Here is a 17,116-nt window from a genome sequence, read left to right as displayed (position 1 = left end):
AAATTTGTGAAATGATAAACAAAAGAATATTCGACATCCTCATACTCTGGATTATACTTTTTCAATCACATTAACCCCACATGGCCACAAGAGTGCATTTAAATGCTAACTTTTCTTAAAAATGTCAATACAATTACATTAAAATTTCAACACATATTTGTGTTGACATTTTAATAAACTGTCTTGACATTTAAATATCAGACTTAAAATTAAAAAGCATTTTAATTATGTGAAAATATGAATTAATCGTTGAGTTATAACTGCAGGAGCAAGTTTATGTTGCAATAATTTAAGATTGCACTGGTGAGACACTTCCTAGTCGAGCTTTATTTCATTGCAATATAGTGATCCTATACACTGAAAACCCAAACCTTGAAACCTAAATCATAAACCCTTAACTTTAAAATATACTCATCATGACCAACAAATGAGCCAAATATCAATAAAATTCTCCCTCCGGCCCAGTTCAATTTTACTTTGTTGATCACTTATTCAAAATATACTCATCATGACCAACAAATGAGCCAAATATCAATAAAATTCTCCCCCCGTCCCAGTTCAATTTTGCTTTGTTGATCACTTATTCTATTTTAGGGGTTTTAGATCTGTATTCGATATCTGACACTGAGTCGGCCTACTTGATAATCCTTACTGCTAGTGGAGGTTTTTTGCCTGAATCTTGTCTGTAAATCTGTTTATATGCGCATATCAAGAAAGTGTTTTTAAATAGGGCTATGTGAACGGTTGGAATTGAGAAGGTCAAGATGTCGTTTAAATGTAAAAAAATCAGTGTGATTTAATTTTACATTTCATATGCTACTAAATTGGGGATTTTCAGCTTTTGGCTTGTCATTTTAATCAAATACTAATAATATTGTAACTGAAGAAATCTTGTAAATAAATTTACTATCACTTCTAATATTTAACATTTGATATTTCAATAACAATTATGTTATTTGATTTAAAAAGCTTTTCATTTTAAAATTTTAAATCCTAAATCCTAAACTCTAAACATATGTCATAACAATTGGAAAAACATTTGACTTTCCTCACTAAGACATAGCAGTATTTTATAGCAATTATACGCACGACCCATTGTATTTTCTTCAAAATTATATTATGAAATTATTATGCGTAAAAGTCAGAATATATAAAAAAAAAATTCATTCATTAAATATAACCTATAAATAGTGATTAAAATAATTTTTTATATCTAATGCAAAAACTACAAACACAACAATATATAATCAAGAACACGTGTACTTCAATAGTGAAACAACGTTAATAAGAAATGTGGGTCTCATTTATTTTTTTGGTACTAACTTCACATTATCGATTAATTAAGTGAAATGGAAAATGATATCATTGTACAAAATCTAAAATTAAGAAAATGTATAAGAATTTAAAAAAAAACATAAAACTCAATCAATTTGACATTTAAATAACGCAAATACATACTCCGATATATTTTGACTATAATACTTTTGGATCTCTATTACAACTTTAAAAAATTATACTAATATTCAAAATATCAATATAGAATAATAAATCACAAATATAACGTTAAATGCATAAAATATCTATGACCATAAAAGTAATAATCATATATGAGTATGAAAACAATTTGAGTATGATTAATTACTAAATATTACTATAGATTTTAGAGGAATACGTTGGTATTAGCTATACCAACATATTGGGAGACCATGATAGTAGTAGAAGCTATTCACATCACCATCTCTCACACTACTCTCATTCTACTTCCTCCTTCACTACCGTTGCAAAAGAACTATAGTCAGCCGCCGAGTGCTCGGTTCTTAAAAATCTATCTACTCATTATTCTAGCTGCAGGCATAACTCCTCTTCTTGTGGATTCCATCTTTTCAACCCTTCAAAGATTTTATTTTGGCATGCTTATCGCAATGGATATTCCTCTTTTGACAACCACATTGTATGGGATGCAACACCATCACATGATAACACCCACCTACCACACTCGTTTTTCCTCCATGGCCATGAGTACATGATACTTTTGGTTTATGAGTTGGTATTATAAAAAAATTGGTGGCAATTGGAATTATTCCCTTTTGGTATTCTGCTTTGGACGATCCCTTTGACATTCTTCTCTGAAATGACTCTTATTGATAGTAAAAGATAGGCTGCTGATACGCATGTCCTTTGAATTTCCTCATTAAATGTATATCATTCATCATTTAGAAAATAATAGTAACTCTCTATTTTGGAAATTGCCACATTGAATAAAATAAAAATCGTAACCGCTAAATTTTATTTTACAACTTTCCACCAATTGTACTACAAGTAATTACTCTTTTCATTTTTCAGTATTCATGATATTCAATGGAAGGTGTGAAATGATTTAAGGCATGGGAAGGCAACATCTAGATTTTTATTCATAAATGTCTAGATTATGGAGTAGTTTTTATTCTTAAATCAGTTTTATCAAAATTATGTCAAACTAATCTTCTATATATATAAAAACTCAATTCATAATTAAGGATGAATTATAGACTTATAAATAGTAAAATTAATTAGTCATTTATTTATATAATTAACTATTTGTAAAATGGCTTGGTTTAAAATTTGTTTTGTATGCTGCGAAAAATCAAGGCACTATTCAGTTAGTAAAGACAATTGCGATTGAGTTTTTTTTATTATTAAGAAGATAGCACTAAATATCTTTTGCCATTAATCCTATATTTTAAGAATGAATTGACAATTCGATATCCCCATCAATCTCTCATCACCAATCAATCAACAATTTACTAATTAATCAACCATTCAGCCTAATCTCTGAATTTCAAAACTTGATTCTAAATTGTCATTAATCTCACAAATCCCATAAATTAAGAATTGAATTGATATTAATTAATGATCAATCAATCAACAAATCATCAATTTAAATTTTGTTATGTTTTTGCTAACTATTGATTTCATAAAATAAAATAAAATGAAAAATAACTAAAAACTTGCACTCTAATGATTAAGGTGGCTCAATTTTAAGTACTGTATTAAATAAACAACGTATTACTACTAATATTTAAAACCCTAATGCGCCGTAGTTGGTTAGGACTATGCCACCGTCGCTAGCCAGCTGTTGACCGCAACGTCGCCAGCAGACGCCTCCATCCTCTTCTTCATGCTTCATCTTTTGAAATTTCCGGTAAGTCCTCCATCTTCTTCGGTGTAGCATCCATATTCATTGTCTTCAAGCAATGCTCTATGGAATTTTCGCTGTCGGATCTTCGGGAATTTAGGTCTGAGAATGAATAGGTTGCCGAGGGAATTGAAGGTTCAATTTTGGATTATATATAGGGCGAGAATGTGTATATACATGCCCATTTATATAGTACTGTATATAATTGAATGGTGATATAAATGTATTTAATGTCTCTCCGATTCAAATACTCATACGTTTCATATTCCTATCTGTTGTATGATTAAAAACGGCTGCGTAGTTGTTTTCATGCATTTAATCCTCCTTAACCGCTCTCACAAAATAATTTCAGTTATTCAATATAACTTTCTAAATTAAACGGCATTCGTGGCATTACTGGAGTATAACCGTTAATTTACTCCAAATTCAGATAACGAAAATTCGAACAGCCGTAAATCAAGTCCACAAATATTCAAAACATCCATAACTAATAAATATTCAACGTTTTGCCCAAAATTTACAAATATTCAAAATGTTGGCCAAAACTCACCTTTTATATATGTATAGAAGATAACAAAAATTTAATGCATATATAACTTCTAGTATTAAGAAATACTCCAACAACAAAATTCTCTTTTAATTTGTACTAATACATAGTATATATACAAAAATCCAACAACAAAATTCTCTTTGTTTTATTTCACCCTCAAGTGCGACAGCATTTGCTGAAATCTTGCGCACCCAGGTGGATTTATGCTTCAACTGTGAGTCTGTGACATACTACACCTTAATATTTTCCAATAATTAAGGGAATTTTTGTTCTATCAGAAATCTAAAAATGAATAAAACATTAAATGATATGCTTTTGTATATACATGATGTAATATCAGAATTTTTGTTACTATGCTTTTGTATATACATGATGAATCACGGTGAACTGAATTTCTTGTTTGTTTTTATTGAGGAATATTAGATTCAAAGGTAGACGGAAGAAAGAATGTATGATGAGGTTTGCAGTTTAGGCCTCCAACAATATGCTTATTTTATATATGCCACATACAAAAAAATGAAAAGAAACAAAAAGAAAGGAAGAGATGAAGAAAAAGAAAAGAAAAAGGCTAGTGATTGGTAGTGAAGTGAGTGATCGAAGCGAACTTAGCCAGCTCCTGTGGCAGAAACGGCCCAGCGCCGTCTCCGCCCATGCCGAGAAAATCCCTCGTGAAACCATGCAAGCTCACCGAATTAGCGGCGCCACCGAGACTGTTGCTGAAATTCATGATATTATTGGCCGCGGGATTCTCAAACACCTGATGCAGCTCACTTCTGTTGGCGGACGAGGTCGTCATCAGCCCGGCCGTGTTGCCAAAGAATGCTAGGCTGCTCTTTGTGGACCCCATCTGAGCTGCTTTCTGCAGTAGAGCCGTGGCGGAGTTGTGGCTGTGGGAGTAGAGTGAAGCGAGAGAGTCCGGCATCGTGGTCGGGGTCTCGGCCTCCTCCTTCATCATCCCTTGCAGCGGGGATAAGGATAGATTTGAATAGTTAAGCATGGATGGATTGGAGGCGAAGAGGTTGTTGGACGCCATCTGAACGATGTCGTTTGATGAAGGCATGAACATGTTTGAATTGTGATCAGAGTTGGCCTGATCCAACCAAAGCGACAGCCTCGGCTTCTGCTGATTCGGATTTCCGAAATTCTGAATTCCGCCATTCATCAAATTTCCACATAAATCGTTCAAATTGTTGGGGGTTACAACAACCCTAGCGCTCTCGTCCGCCAGGGCGTCGCAGAAAGCGCGGTGCGTGATGAAACTGTCCTTTCTGCACAATAAATGATTTATAAATTATTATTGGATAACTCATGATGAGCATTAATTGAAATGGAAATAGTAATATATACCTGGAAAAGAGAGTTCCGCAGTCGCATTTGTACTCTCTGGTGCCGCAGGTCTTGGAGTGAGCCTTCCAATCTGACTGCACTGCGTATTTCTTAGAGCATTTCTCGCACTTCCACTTCTTCTCGCCGTGCTTGCGGCTGAAGTGCTTCTTGATCCCGGTGAGGTCGCCCAGGGCCCGGCCCGGCTCGTGGTGGACGCAGCTCTTCTCCGGACAGATGTACACCTTCTTCTTGATCTGGTCCTTGTTAGCTCTTTGCTTCAGCTTCCATGGCAAATTGTGGCCTCTCCTGTGCAGCTGCAGATTCTGGTCTCGTTGGAAGCCTTTGTTGCAGATTTCGCAGATGAATCTGTTGGTCGCCATAAGCGTCTTTGGCGACAGTGCGATGACTTCTGCATCTGGATCTATGTATGTATAAAATCATCAATATGCATTTATATGAATTGAATTGAATTGAATTGAACTGAATTGAATTAATACCTGGTGTGCCGGGGAGATTTCTTCGCTTTTTAGCAGAAGGGGGTTTGGAGTTAGGGTTTATTTGGGGAGAAAACACATCAGCAGACATCATTTGATTAAGTGTAATTTGGGAGAAGGAGAGTAAAACAAACAAGCTCTCCAAATACAAACAGATGGATGATTTCGTATTATTCCAAACTAAGGATAGACGAAAACACACAAGAACAAGACCACAAATTATAGTATACTACTTTCTAATAAGCTTTTGAAACACAACACAAGAATGACGACGTCTTGCTCACAGAGATCTGTTGGAGGCTTTCTTGAAAAAAACACTAAAAATACCACTCAAAGTTAAAGAGAATATTTCCGAACAACCCTCTCTCTCTCTCTGGCAATTAAGCTTCCCCTTCTACTTCCTATCTCTTTATCTCTTAAATTCAAACTTGGTCAGCCATACAAATACCAGATGGGGCCATCTCTCTCTCTCTCTCTCTCTAGAGATACACTTGTTTGTACGTACACATTGGCTGTATGCTGCTTGTAACCAGAATGTGTAGAGCTGTGTGTCATCCGTTGTTTTTCGAGCTGATTTATTAATTTATTATATTATCGACACCCTATATGTTGGTAGATTGTGATAGCTTCGGTTTTGAGCTCGGCTGTTGAGTTCGGTTTTTGAGCTCGGTGATGGAGTTCGGTGTTAGAGTTCGGTAGTTCGGCACCAAGTTCGGTAGCTCGGCAGCTCCGTGGTCTGGAGAGAACGGTCAAAACATGAAGAAGAGTTCGGCTGTTATAACAACTCGTTTCAACAGCCGTTGGATGTACTTAGTTAGTCATGTTTAATCCTGACCGTTAGATGGAAAATAGCCGTTAGTTAGTTTTGAGCTTTTAATAGTTTGTTATTCTGCTTTATTCAGTAATTTTTCATCTTCCGTTTCTGGTGAATAAAATTCTCTTTCGATTTCCAAGTCTTGTTTTTCCTCTCCCAACATTCGACAATCTGTAGCTAGGATTAACAATTGGCGCCGTCTGTGGGAAAGAGGTGAAAGGAGGTTGGTTTGCGGACGATTCAAACGATCTCGATGGCGACAAGGCTTGAGGCTGAGAAATTCACAGGCAAGAATGATTACGGTCTGTGGAAGATGAAAATGAAAGCGATTCTGATCGATCGTGGTTTGGCGGCGGTTTTGGCTCCGGTAGATAAGGAGAATGCGCCAGTTCTTTGTTACGATCCGAGCTCGTAGCTTCCCTATTTTAGCTCGCCACTGCCGAACTCAGTGACTTCTTCGCGGTCTTCCTATCTTAGCTCGTCACTGCCGAACTCAGTGACTTCTTCGCGGTCTTCCTATCTTAGCTCGTCACTGCCGAACTCAGTGACTTCCTCGCGGTCTTCCTATCTTCGCTTGTCACTGCCGAACTCAGTGACTTCTTCTCGGTCTCCCTCTCTTAGTTCGGCATTGCCGAACTCAGCGATAATACGCAAAGCAACTCTTGAATGAACAATCGAGGATCGTATTATTGAATCAACAAGAAGTTTACACGATAGAAACAATCAAACGAAGAGGAGGAACTAGATCCACGATCTAAGCTCCGATTTACAATTCAACACTATACTCAACATAACCGAAAGAAATAAGCAACTCCTCTACTTATACTGTTCATCTTAGCTCACTTAACTAACTAACATCCACGTGCCCGACTCTTATTGGCTGCAACACGTCATATCTCACGTGATGATTGCCAGCTGGCTTGAGTTAGTTACACAGCAACTAACTCCTACTTAACTCCCAACTTCCAACGACTTCCTTTATAGCTCGCTATCTTGTGTTGCATGCATTTTACGCATGAATGATCATGCATGCAACAATACCCCCCGACTTAAGGTTCCTTGTCCTCAAGGAACCAAGGGAAACGCTCGGTGATCACGTCCGCGAATTCCCAAGAAGCATCGGCAGGGGATCTATCTTTCCAATGGATCAGCCATTTTGTAGCCGCTTGATTGTGTCGCTTCACCATTTTTCTATCCAGAATCGCTTGTGGTATAGCATCATTGATATGAGATGTAGATGGTAGATCTGAAATAGGCCCGAGAGGAGGTGCAGCGGGCTTCAGTAATGAAACATGAAAGACATCATGTATAGCAGCTGATGAGGGTAAATTCAGCTTATAAGCTACCTTCCCCATTCGATCCACGATCTGATATGGTCCAAAAAACTTAGCTTCGAACTTGTGGTGTTTGCCCCGAATAGATTTCTGCCTATAGTCTTGAAGCTTCAGCCAAACCCAATCACCAATCTGAAACTCTCTGTCAAAAACGATGAAGATCAGCTTGTTTCTTCATTCTTGCTGCAGCTTTCTCAATATTTTTCTTTAATATGACAATCATCTCCTCTCTATCTCTCAAAGCAATGTCTATAGCTTCAATATCTGAATCCCCAGGTAGGTATGGGACATGTAAAGGAGGTGGAAATCCATATAATGCTTCAAAGGGAGTCATCCGAATACTCGAGTGATAAGTAGTGTTTGTACCAATATTCGGCTAATCCCAGCCATTGAACCCAAGAGTGTGGTTTCTCTCCCATAGAGCATCTCAAATAACATTGTAAACATCTATTAACAACCTCAGATTGTCCATCGGTCTCAGGGTGATAGGCTGTAGAATATAGCAATTCCACACCCAATAAAGTCATAAACTCCTTCCAGAAAGCTCCCACAAACACAGCACCTCGATCACTCACAATTTTAGCAGGCATGCCATGTAATTTGAAAACAAAATCCATGAATATTTCTGCTACTTTCTTGGCTGTAAAAGGATGGGACAAAGCCATAAAATGAGCATACTTACTCAACCGATCTACCACCACAAATATAGTGTCTTTTCCATGCGAAGTAGGTAAAGCCTCTATGAAATCCATAGTGATATCAGTAAAAATTGCAGCAGGCATAGGCAGGGGTTGAAGTAATCCAGCCGGGGAAGTAGTGCTTGGTTTATATCTTTGGCAAGTCACACACATCCTCACAAATTCTTTAACATCCTTCCTCATCTTAGGCCAATAACACAAGGCAGAGATCCTCTTGTAAGTTCCCAACACACCCGAATGGCCAGCTGTTGCAGACTCATGGAATATAGTTAGAATTTTGGCCTTCAAGAATACATCATTTCCAACTACAAGTCTGCCATTTCTCCTTAACTCACCATTTTTCCAGCTAAATTTAGGGTGAGAAGTAGTATCAGTCTGTTTTGCATTCAAAATTAATTGAATTTGTTGATCTGCTTTCCAAGATTCCTTAATCTGCTCAATTAATTCCAAGGGAATTATAAGAGAAGTTAGAGCAAATATCATAGATTCTGGCACCCTAGATAAGGCATCAGCCACTGCATTATCACATCCTTTCTTGTACCTTATCTCATAATCGAATTGCATAAGTTTTGTCATCCAAGCTTGTTGAGTTGGAGTTGTCAACTTCTGCTCAACCAAATATTTGAGGCTCTGATGATCAGTTAGGATTATAAACCTCCTACATTGCAGGTAGTAATACCATTTTTTTACTGCCATCAAGATAGCCAGAGTTCTTTTTCATACACAGACAGGGCTTGATGTTTAGGAGTTAAGGCTTTGCTGATAAAAGCTATAGGATGTTTCTCCTGCATTAGTACAGCACCAATACCCACTCCAGATGCGTCTGTTTCAACTACAAACTCCTTGGAGAAATCGGGTAAAGCTAAAACTGGTGCAGATATCATAGCACTTTTTAATTTATCAAAAGCTTCTTGTGCTTCCTCAGGCCAACTAAATGCAGCACCTTTTGTCACCTCTATCAATGGTTTAGCAATGACTCCATAATTGTATACAAATCGCCTATAATATCCAGTTAAACCCAAGAAGCTTCTAACATGTTTAATCGTTTTTGGTCTTGGCCAATTCTTAACCGCTGCTATCTTGGCTTCATCAGTAGCAACACCATTAGCAGAAATGACATGTCCCAAGTATTCCACCCTTCTACACCCAAAACTACATTTAGACTTCTTAGCTAGAAGGCTGTGCTGCTTCATTAAGTTCATCACAGCCTTCAAGTGAAACTCATGGTCTTCCTTACTTTTGCTATAGATCAAGATGTCATCAAAGAAAACCAAAATAAATTTCCTCAAATGCTCTCTGAAGACAGAATTCATCAAGTTTTGAAAGGTGGCCGGAGCATTTGTTAATCCAAATGGCATCACTAAAAATTCATAGTGACCGGAGTGAGTTTTGAAGGCTGTTTTATGGATGTCCTCCAGCCTCATTCGAACTTGCCAATAGCCAGACCGTAGATCAATTTTAGAAAACCAAGTAGCCCCACCCAACTCATCCAAAAGCTCCTCAATAACCGGTATAGGATATTTATCCTTAACCGTGATAGCATTTAAAGCTCTATAATCCACACACATGCGCCATGATGAGTCCTTCTTCTTGACTAAAACAATAGGGCTAGCAAAGGAACTCTCACTATGCCTTATAACTCCAGATTTCAGCATTTCATCAATCATAGTTTCAATGATATCTTTCTGTTTGGAAGCATATTTATAGGGCCTTATGTTGACAGCATTAGACCCCTCTTTCAAAATGATTTTGTGATCTTGCTCCCTCGGTGGTGGTAATGAACTTGGCTCTGCAAATATGGCTTCATTCTCATCCAATATCAGTTTAAGTGCTGGCCATATTTCCTCTGTACTGATCTCATAACAGAAGGAAATTTCCTCTTCTATTGAAGGCATCAGCTGGCTGATCTTTCTTTCATTTTCATCTTTTTCTTGCAGGTTGCAGATATGTAAACAATGTAATTGATCAGATTTTGGTGACCATAGCTCTCCTTGCAACTTCACAACCGCACCAGATAATTTGAATTGCATAGTCAGCTTGTTGAAATCCCATGTAATCTCACCCAAGGTAGACAACCAAGCACCACCCAATATCAAATCATAAGTTTCTAAATGAATAAGATAGACCTCAGCTTGAAATGTTGCTCCCTGCATTTCCCACTCAAGGCTACTACATTTCTGATTGCATTGCAGTAGTTGTCCATTAGCAACCTCTACAGTCTTAGAGCTCACTGCAGTGAGTTCACACTTAATCTTTTTAGCTACTCTGGAACTCAAGAAGTTATGAGTACTCCCAGTATCAATTAAGATCTTTAAAGCCTTTTTCTGACAGATTCCCCTAATCCTCATCAGTTGAGGTCCATTCTTACCCCAAACAGCATGTAAAGACAGCTGGAGATCCGGTTCTTCACCAGCCCTTGTTTCATCTGCCAAATCTGCTTGTTCCTCACTTTCTGCTGTGTCTCCCAGCTCAATCAGTTGTATAACATAAAATTTCCTCTTAGAACATTGATGATTAGGAGTGAATTTTTCAGTGCACCAGAAACACTCCTTCCTAGCTCTTTTTTCATCCATTTCTTTGGGTGATAGATTAGTGCTAGCTCTAACACCACCCAAACGATTAGGCTCCTTATTACCTCCACTCCAATTGTTAGTATTCACCACAGGTTTAGTATTAGTGGTGACTGCCAGGGGCTTACTACTCGAGTAATAACTGCTATTAGAATACACATTACTCTGCATCACCTTAGGCTTAATTCCTAAAGCCTTCACAGTTAGTTCTTGCAATTTAGCTAATGAGTAAGCCTCAGCCAAGCTCTTAGGTTTAAACATTCTCACTGGCATTTGTAGTTCATCAATAAGTCCAGATAAGAAAAAACTAAGTGCTTGATCCTCTCTTATATTAGCTCTCGGATACAACTCATCAAAAGTATCCATGTATGATTGTAGCGTACCTTTTTGTTTGAGATTCCTCAGATCTGCAAGCGGATCCTCAAAAGCATGAGCTCCAAAGCGAGCTGCTACGCACGAGATGTAATATCTCCAATCAACATACGCCTCATTTCCATGTAGAGTCAAAAATCCTCTATGCCATTGGAGAGCTTTTCCTTCCATATGAATTGCTGCTACCTTTACTTTCTCCGCCTCTGGTACCCTTGCTACTTGAAAAAAATATTCAGCTCTCATCATCCAACCTTCAAATCCTTCACCATCAATTTAGGAAACTCATATCGAGTAGATCTTCCCCAATCTGATTTTCCTTCGCTACTTCCTTCACCATTATCCATTGCTGCGTTGTTTTTCTGATTCTGCAAATTAATCGTAGCGATTGCTTGCCTCAATTCCAAAATTTGGATTTCCTGCTCATGAATGACTTGATCACGCTCACTTAACTTCTGATCCATCAATTCCGCCATTTTCTTCTCCATTTCAGCGCCTCGCGTCACCGTTCCAGTTTCCGGAGATCGACTGCTCTGGATACCACTTGTTACGATCCGAGCTCGTAGCTTCCCTATTTTAGCTCGCCACTGCCGAACTCAGTGACTTCTTCGCGGTCTTCCTATCTTAGCTCGTCACTGCCGAACTCAGTGACTTCTTCGCGGTCTTCCTATCTTAGCTCGTCACTGCCGAACTCAGTGACTTCCTCGCGGTCTTCCTATCTTCGCTCATCACTGCCGAACTCAGTGACTTCTTCTCGGTCTCCCTCTCTTAGTTCGGCATTGCCGAACTCAGCGATAATACGCAAAGCAACTCTTGAATGAACAATCGAGGATCGTATTATTGAATCAACAAGAAGTTTACACGATAGAAACAATCAAACGAAGAGGAGGAACTAGATCCACGATCTAAGCTCCGATTTACAATTCAACACTATACTCAACATAACCGAAAGAAATAAGCAACTCCTCTACTTATACTGTTCATCTTAGCTCACTTAACTAACTAACATCCACGTGCCCGACTCTTATTGGCTGCAACACGTCATATCTCACGTGATGATTGCCAGCTGGCTTGAGTTAGTTACACAGCAACTAACTCCTACTTAACTCCCAACTTCCAACGACTTCCTTTATAGCTCGCTATCTTGTGTTGCATGCATTTTACGCATGAATGATCATGCATGCAACATTCTTGATGAGAAAGCACAGGCGAAGTTCGATGAAATGATACAGCGAGCTCACAGTGCGGTTATTCTTTGTCTCAGTGATAAAGTTCTGAGGGAGGTTCAAGAAGCGACCACGGCGGTTGAGGTGCTAGCGAAGTTAGATGAGGTCTATTTGGCAAAATCCCTGGCCAATAGGCTCTATATGAAGAAGAGACTGTATTCGTACAATTTTGTAGCCGAAAAATCGATCGTCGAACAATTGGAAGATTTTAATAAGATCATTGATGATCTTGGGTCCGTGGATGTGAAGATCACGGATGAAGACAAGGCTATACTGGTCTTGAATGCGTTGCCAAGTTCGTATGATCAGCTAAGCGATGCAATAATCTACGGCAGAGATAAGCCAATCACATATGCCGAGGTTCATGCTGCGTTGATGGCGAAAGAGATGCTGCGATTGACAGGTGGGAAGGCATTGGAGACACAGGCTGAGAGTCTCAATGTCAAGAAATTCAAGAATAAGAGTTTCAAGAAAAACCAATATAATGAGTTTAAGCCTTCAAGCTCGGAGGGGAGAGAAACTCGGTCCTGCCACTGGTGCAAGAAACCAGGGCACCTCAAAAAGGACTGCTTCGTGTGGAAGAAAAAGCAAGCGGCTGAGGGAGGAAAAGCTGTCAACACAGCAGAATATTGCGAAGAGGATGAAGTTTCTGTTGCTTTGAATGTGATGGAGGAAAAGGGAAAGGAATCTTGGATAATGGATTCAGGGTGTAGCTTCCACATGAGCCCGAATCTGGACTGGTTCGAAGACATTAAAGAGTCAACAGGAACTGTCATTCTAGGCAACAACCAAGTGTGCTTGATAAAAGGCATAGGTACCATCAAGTTGAAGATGGAGAATGGGTGTATGGTGACTCTGAGTGATGTTAGGTATATTCCTGATGTTAAAAGGAATCTAATATCCTTAGGCTCTCTTGAAAGAAAGGGATGCAGATTTGTCTCTGAAGGTGGGCAGATGGTTGTTAGTAAGGCAGGAAGATCTATCTTGAAGGCAACTAGAAAAGGCAGTCTATATTACATGATGGCTGCTGTTCAGAGAAGAGACTCAGGGCATGCACACAATGTGGTTGGTGATTCTTTGAGTCTGTGGCATACCAGATTGGGGCACCCAGCAATTGGTAGTATAAAGGAACTGGTCAAGAAGGGTGTATTGCAATGCTCAGATCAGACTGATACAACTCAATGTGAGGAGTGTGTGTTAGGGAAAGCCAAGAAGTTGCCATATCCCAACAGCACACATTCTTCAACAATGCCTCTAGATTATGCCCATAGTGATCTTTGGGGGCCTGCACAGGAGAATTCAATTGGAGGTGGCAGATACTACATGAGCATCATAGATGATTTCAGTAGAAAGGTCTGGATTTACATATTGAAGCAGAAGTCAGAGGCTTTCAGCTGTTTCAAAACATGGTGCAGTGAGGTTGAGGCAGAGAAAAGGCTGAGTTTGAAATGCTTGAGGACAGATAACGGGTTGGAGTTTCTGTCCAAAGAGTTTGATGAGTTTTGCAAATCAAAAGGCATCAAAAGACACAAAACAGTTCCATTAAATCCGCAACAAAATGGAGTGGCCGAGAGGGTAAACCGCACTATCCTTGAGAGAGTTAGATGCATGATCTTGGCTGCTGGGATGAAGAAGCGGTTCTGGGCAGAGGCTGCATCCACAGCTGTTAAACTGATCAATAAATGTCCTTCTTCCAGCATTGGAGGGGACACACCAGATTTCAGATGGTATGGGAAGCATAGTGGCTATGATGGCCTGAGGACTTTCGGTTGTAAAGCTTTTGCTCATGTGAAACAAGGTAAATTGGAAGCAAGGGCCCTAAAATGTGTTATGATTGGATACCAATCGGGTGTGAAGGGCTATCGGTTGTGGTGTGTGGAGCCAGGAAATGAAAGAGTTGTGATAAGTAGGGATGTAACTTTCTGGGAAGGTGAGCTGCCTTTTAAGAAAAATTCAGAGACTGCAGTAGATAGTTCTGGATTTGAGGTGGAGATTGGGGGAGTTCAACAGGAGCAGCAGGATGAAGATGAAAGAGAATCTGAGTTTCCTGATGCCTCTGATCTTGGACAACCAACTCAGACGGCAGCAACACCAAATGAGCCAGGAAGCTATAAGCTGGTTAGAGACCGAGGTAAAAGGATCAGAAAGCCACCAGAGAGATACTCTGATGCTGAGTTCCTGTTTTATGCATTACTAGTAGCTGAGGAAATAGAGTTCTCAGAGCCAAGCACTTATGCAGAGGCTATGGACAGTAAAGATGCAGAAAAATGGATGCAAGCCATGATTGAGGAGATTGATTCACTGCTTAGAAATGGGACTTGGGTGCTGGTGGAAAGGCCCAATGGTAGAAGGGTAGTGAGTTGCAAATGGATTTTCAAACAGAAGCTGGAAGGAGCTGATGGTAAAAGTGTCAGATTTAAAGCAAGGTTGGTTGCTAGGGGTTTCACACAAGAACATGGTATTGACTATGATGAAGTGTTTTCACCTGTTGTGAAACACACTAGTATCAGAATCTTGTTGGCTATTGTTGCAAGAAGAGATTGGGAGCTTGAACAACTTGATGTCAAGACAGCCTTCTTGCATGGAGACTTGAAAGAAACCATCTATATGGCACAACCAAAAGGCTTTGAGAGGCCAGGTGATGAGGGAAAGGTGTGCTTGTTGAAAAGGAGCATATATGGTCTGAAACAAGCAAGTAGGCAGTGGCATAAGAAGTTTGATGATCACATGGTTAAGAGTGGTTTTCTGAAATCAAGCTATGATGAGTGTGTCTACATTAAGAGTGTAGGTGGAGCTGCTGTGGCATACTTACTCTTATATGTGGATGATATGCTCTTGGCTGGAGCAAGTTTGAAAGAAATTCAGAAAGTTAAGGCTGATCTCAGTAATGCTTTTGAGATGAAGGATTTAGGCTCTGCAAAACGAATTCTGGGTATGTCTATTTTCAGAGATAGAAAGAAGAGAGAGATTGTGTTGTCTCAAACTGATTATGTGCAGAGAATACTCAAGAGGTTCCAGATGAGTAACATCAAGGAAGTCTCAGTTCCTATGAGCCAACAATATAAATTGTCTGCAGACCAGAAACCAAAATGTAAGGCTGAGGAAGATGAGATGAGACAGATCCCTTATGCTAGCATCATTGGTAGCATCATGTATGCTATGATTAGCACAAGGCCGGATGTGGCACAAGCTATTTCAGTAACAAGTAGATATATGTCCAACCATGGTAAGGAGCATTGGGCTGCACTGAAGTGGTTGATGAGATACTTGAAAGGAGCATCGGATGTTGGTATTCTGTTCAAGGGAGGAGAAGACCATGAAGGGGATGCTTTGGTTGGCTGGTGTGACTCTGATTTTGCTGGTAACTTAGACACCAGGAGATCTCAGTCTGGGTTCCTATTTACTTTGTATGGATCCGTCATCAGCTGGAAAAGCAGCTTGCAGGGAGTGGTTGCATTATCAACCACAGAGGCTGAGTTCATGGCTATGACATCTGCTGTGAAAGAAAGCAAGTGGCTAAAGGGGATTTTGGAGGATTTTGGTGTAAAGCAATGTAGTGTGAGCATTGGTTGTGACAACAACAGTGCATTGAGCTTGGCTAAGCATCAAGTATATCACGAGAGGAGTAAGCACATAGACGTGAGGTTGCACTTCATTAGGGAGGAGATTGAAAGAGGCAATGTGAAAGTCTTCAAAGTTCACACTTCAGAAAACCCGGCAGATATGTTGACTAAGCCATTACCTAAGGAAAAGTTTCTGCTATGTTTGAAACTGGTGGGACTGGAAAGGAGGAGTTCTGGTTGGTGACTCCGCTATCACAGGTGGAGTTTGTTGGTAGATTGTGATAGCTTCGGTTTTGAGCTCGGCTGTTGAGTTCGGTTTTTGAGCTCGGTGATGGTGTTCGGTGTCAGAGCTCGGTGTTACGAGCTTAATCGAGTTCGGTGTTAGAGTTCGGTAGTTCGGCACCAAGTTCGGTAGCTCGGCAGCTCCGTGGTCTGGAGAGAACGGTCAAAACATGAAGAAGAGTTCGGCTGTTATAACAACTCGTTTCAACAGCCGTTGGATGTACTTAGTTAGTCATGTTTAATCCTGACCGTTAGATGGAAAATAGCCGTTAGTTAGTTTTGAGCTTTTAATAGTTTGTTATTCTGCTTTATTCAGTAATTTTTCATCTTCCGTTTCTGGTGAATAAAATTCTCTTTCGATTTCCAAGTCTTGTTTTTCCTCTCCCAACATTCGACAATCTGTAGCTAGGATTAACACTATAATTATTAAAATATATATGTATTTCCCTTTACACTAGTAGTAGTATAAAAATATTGGACATTACTAGTAGTTTGTTTAAATTTTTCAATAGTTTCTATAGGTATGACAATTGACCATATGCTGCATGCATATATTTCTTTTTCGTTTTACTTTTATTTTTTGAATCGTTCCAATTTGGACAATAAGTAATTTCATCACGTACATGTAAATTTTCAGAGTCATAAAATTAGTACGTATTTCATATTGAACTCCAATGTAGTCCCCCTCTTTATGTACCTATGATTAATAACTACG

The 17,116-nt window shown here is 39.3% G+C and overlaps 1 protein-coding gene across 1 annotated transcript; it reads right to left on the bottom strand.

Annotated features, from left to right (window-relative positions):
- Positions 1–4,192: 4,192 nt before the first annotated feature.
- On the bottom strand, positions 4,193–5,951 carry LOC121797370 (zinc finger protein BALDIBIS-like). Its single transcript, XM_042196125.1, has 3 exons — positions 5,549–5,951; positions 5,073–5,472; positions 4,193–4,993 (listed from the first exon to the last, which is right to left on the bottom strand). The coding sequence occupies exons 1-3, from the start codon at positions 5,637–5,639 to the stop codon at positions 4,294–4,296; spliced, it is 1,191 nt and encodes a 396-aa protein (XP_042052059.1). The 5' UTR covers positions 5,640–5,951; the 3' UTR covers positions 4,193–4,293.
- Between the last annotated feature and the right edge of the window lie 11,165 nt (positions 5,952–17,116).

Source organism: Salvia splendens, chromosome 3 (assembly GCF_004379255.2).
Source record: "Salvia splendens isolate huo1 chromosome 3, SspV2, whole genome shotgun sequence".
Lineage (NCBI taxonomy): Eukaryota > Viridiplantae > Streptophyta > Magnoliopsida > Lamiales > Lamiaceae > Salvia > Salvia splendens.
This window is presented reverse-complemented; position numbering and strand designations above follow the sequence as displayed.

Coding starts and splice junctions, on each gene's coding strand:
- LOC121797370 (XM_042196125.1), bottom strand. CDS start 5,639: ATGATGTCTGCTGATGTGTTTTCTCCCCAAATAAACCCTAACTCCAAA. Junction 5,473..5,548: donor AAATCTCCCCGGCACACCAG/GTATTAATTCAA, acceptor ATACATACATAG/ATCCAGATGCAGAAGTCATC. Junction 4,994..5,072: donor TGCGGAACTCTCTTTTCCAG/GTATATATTACT, acceptor TTTATTGTGCAG/AAAGGACAGTTTCATCACGC.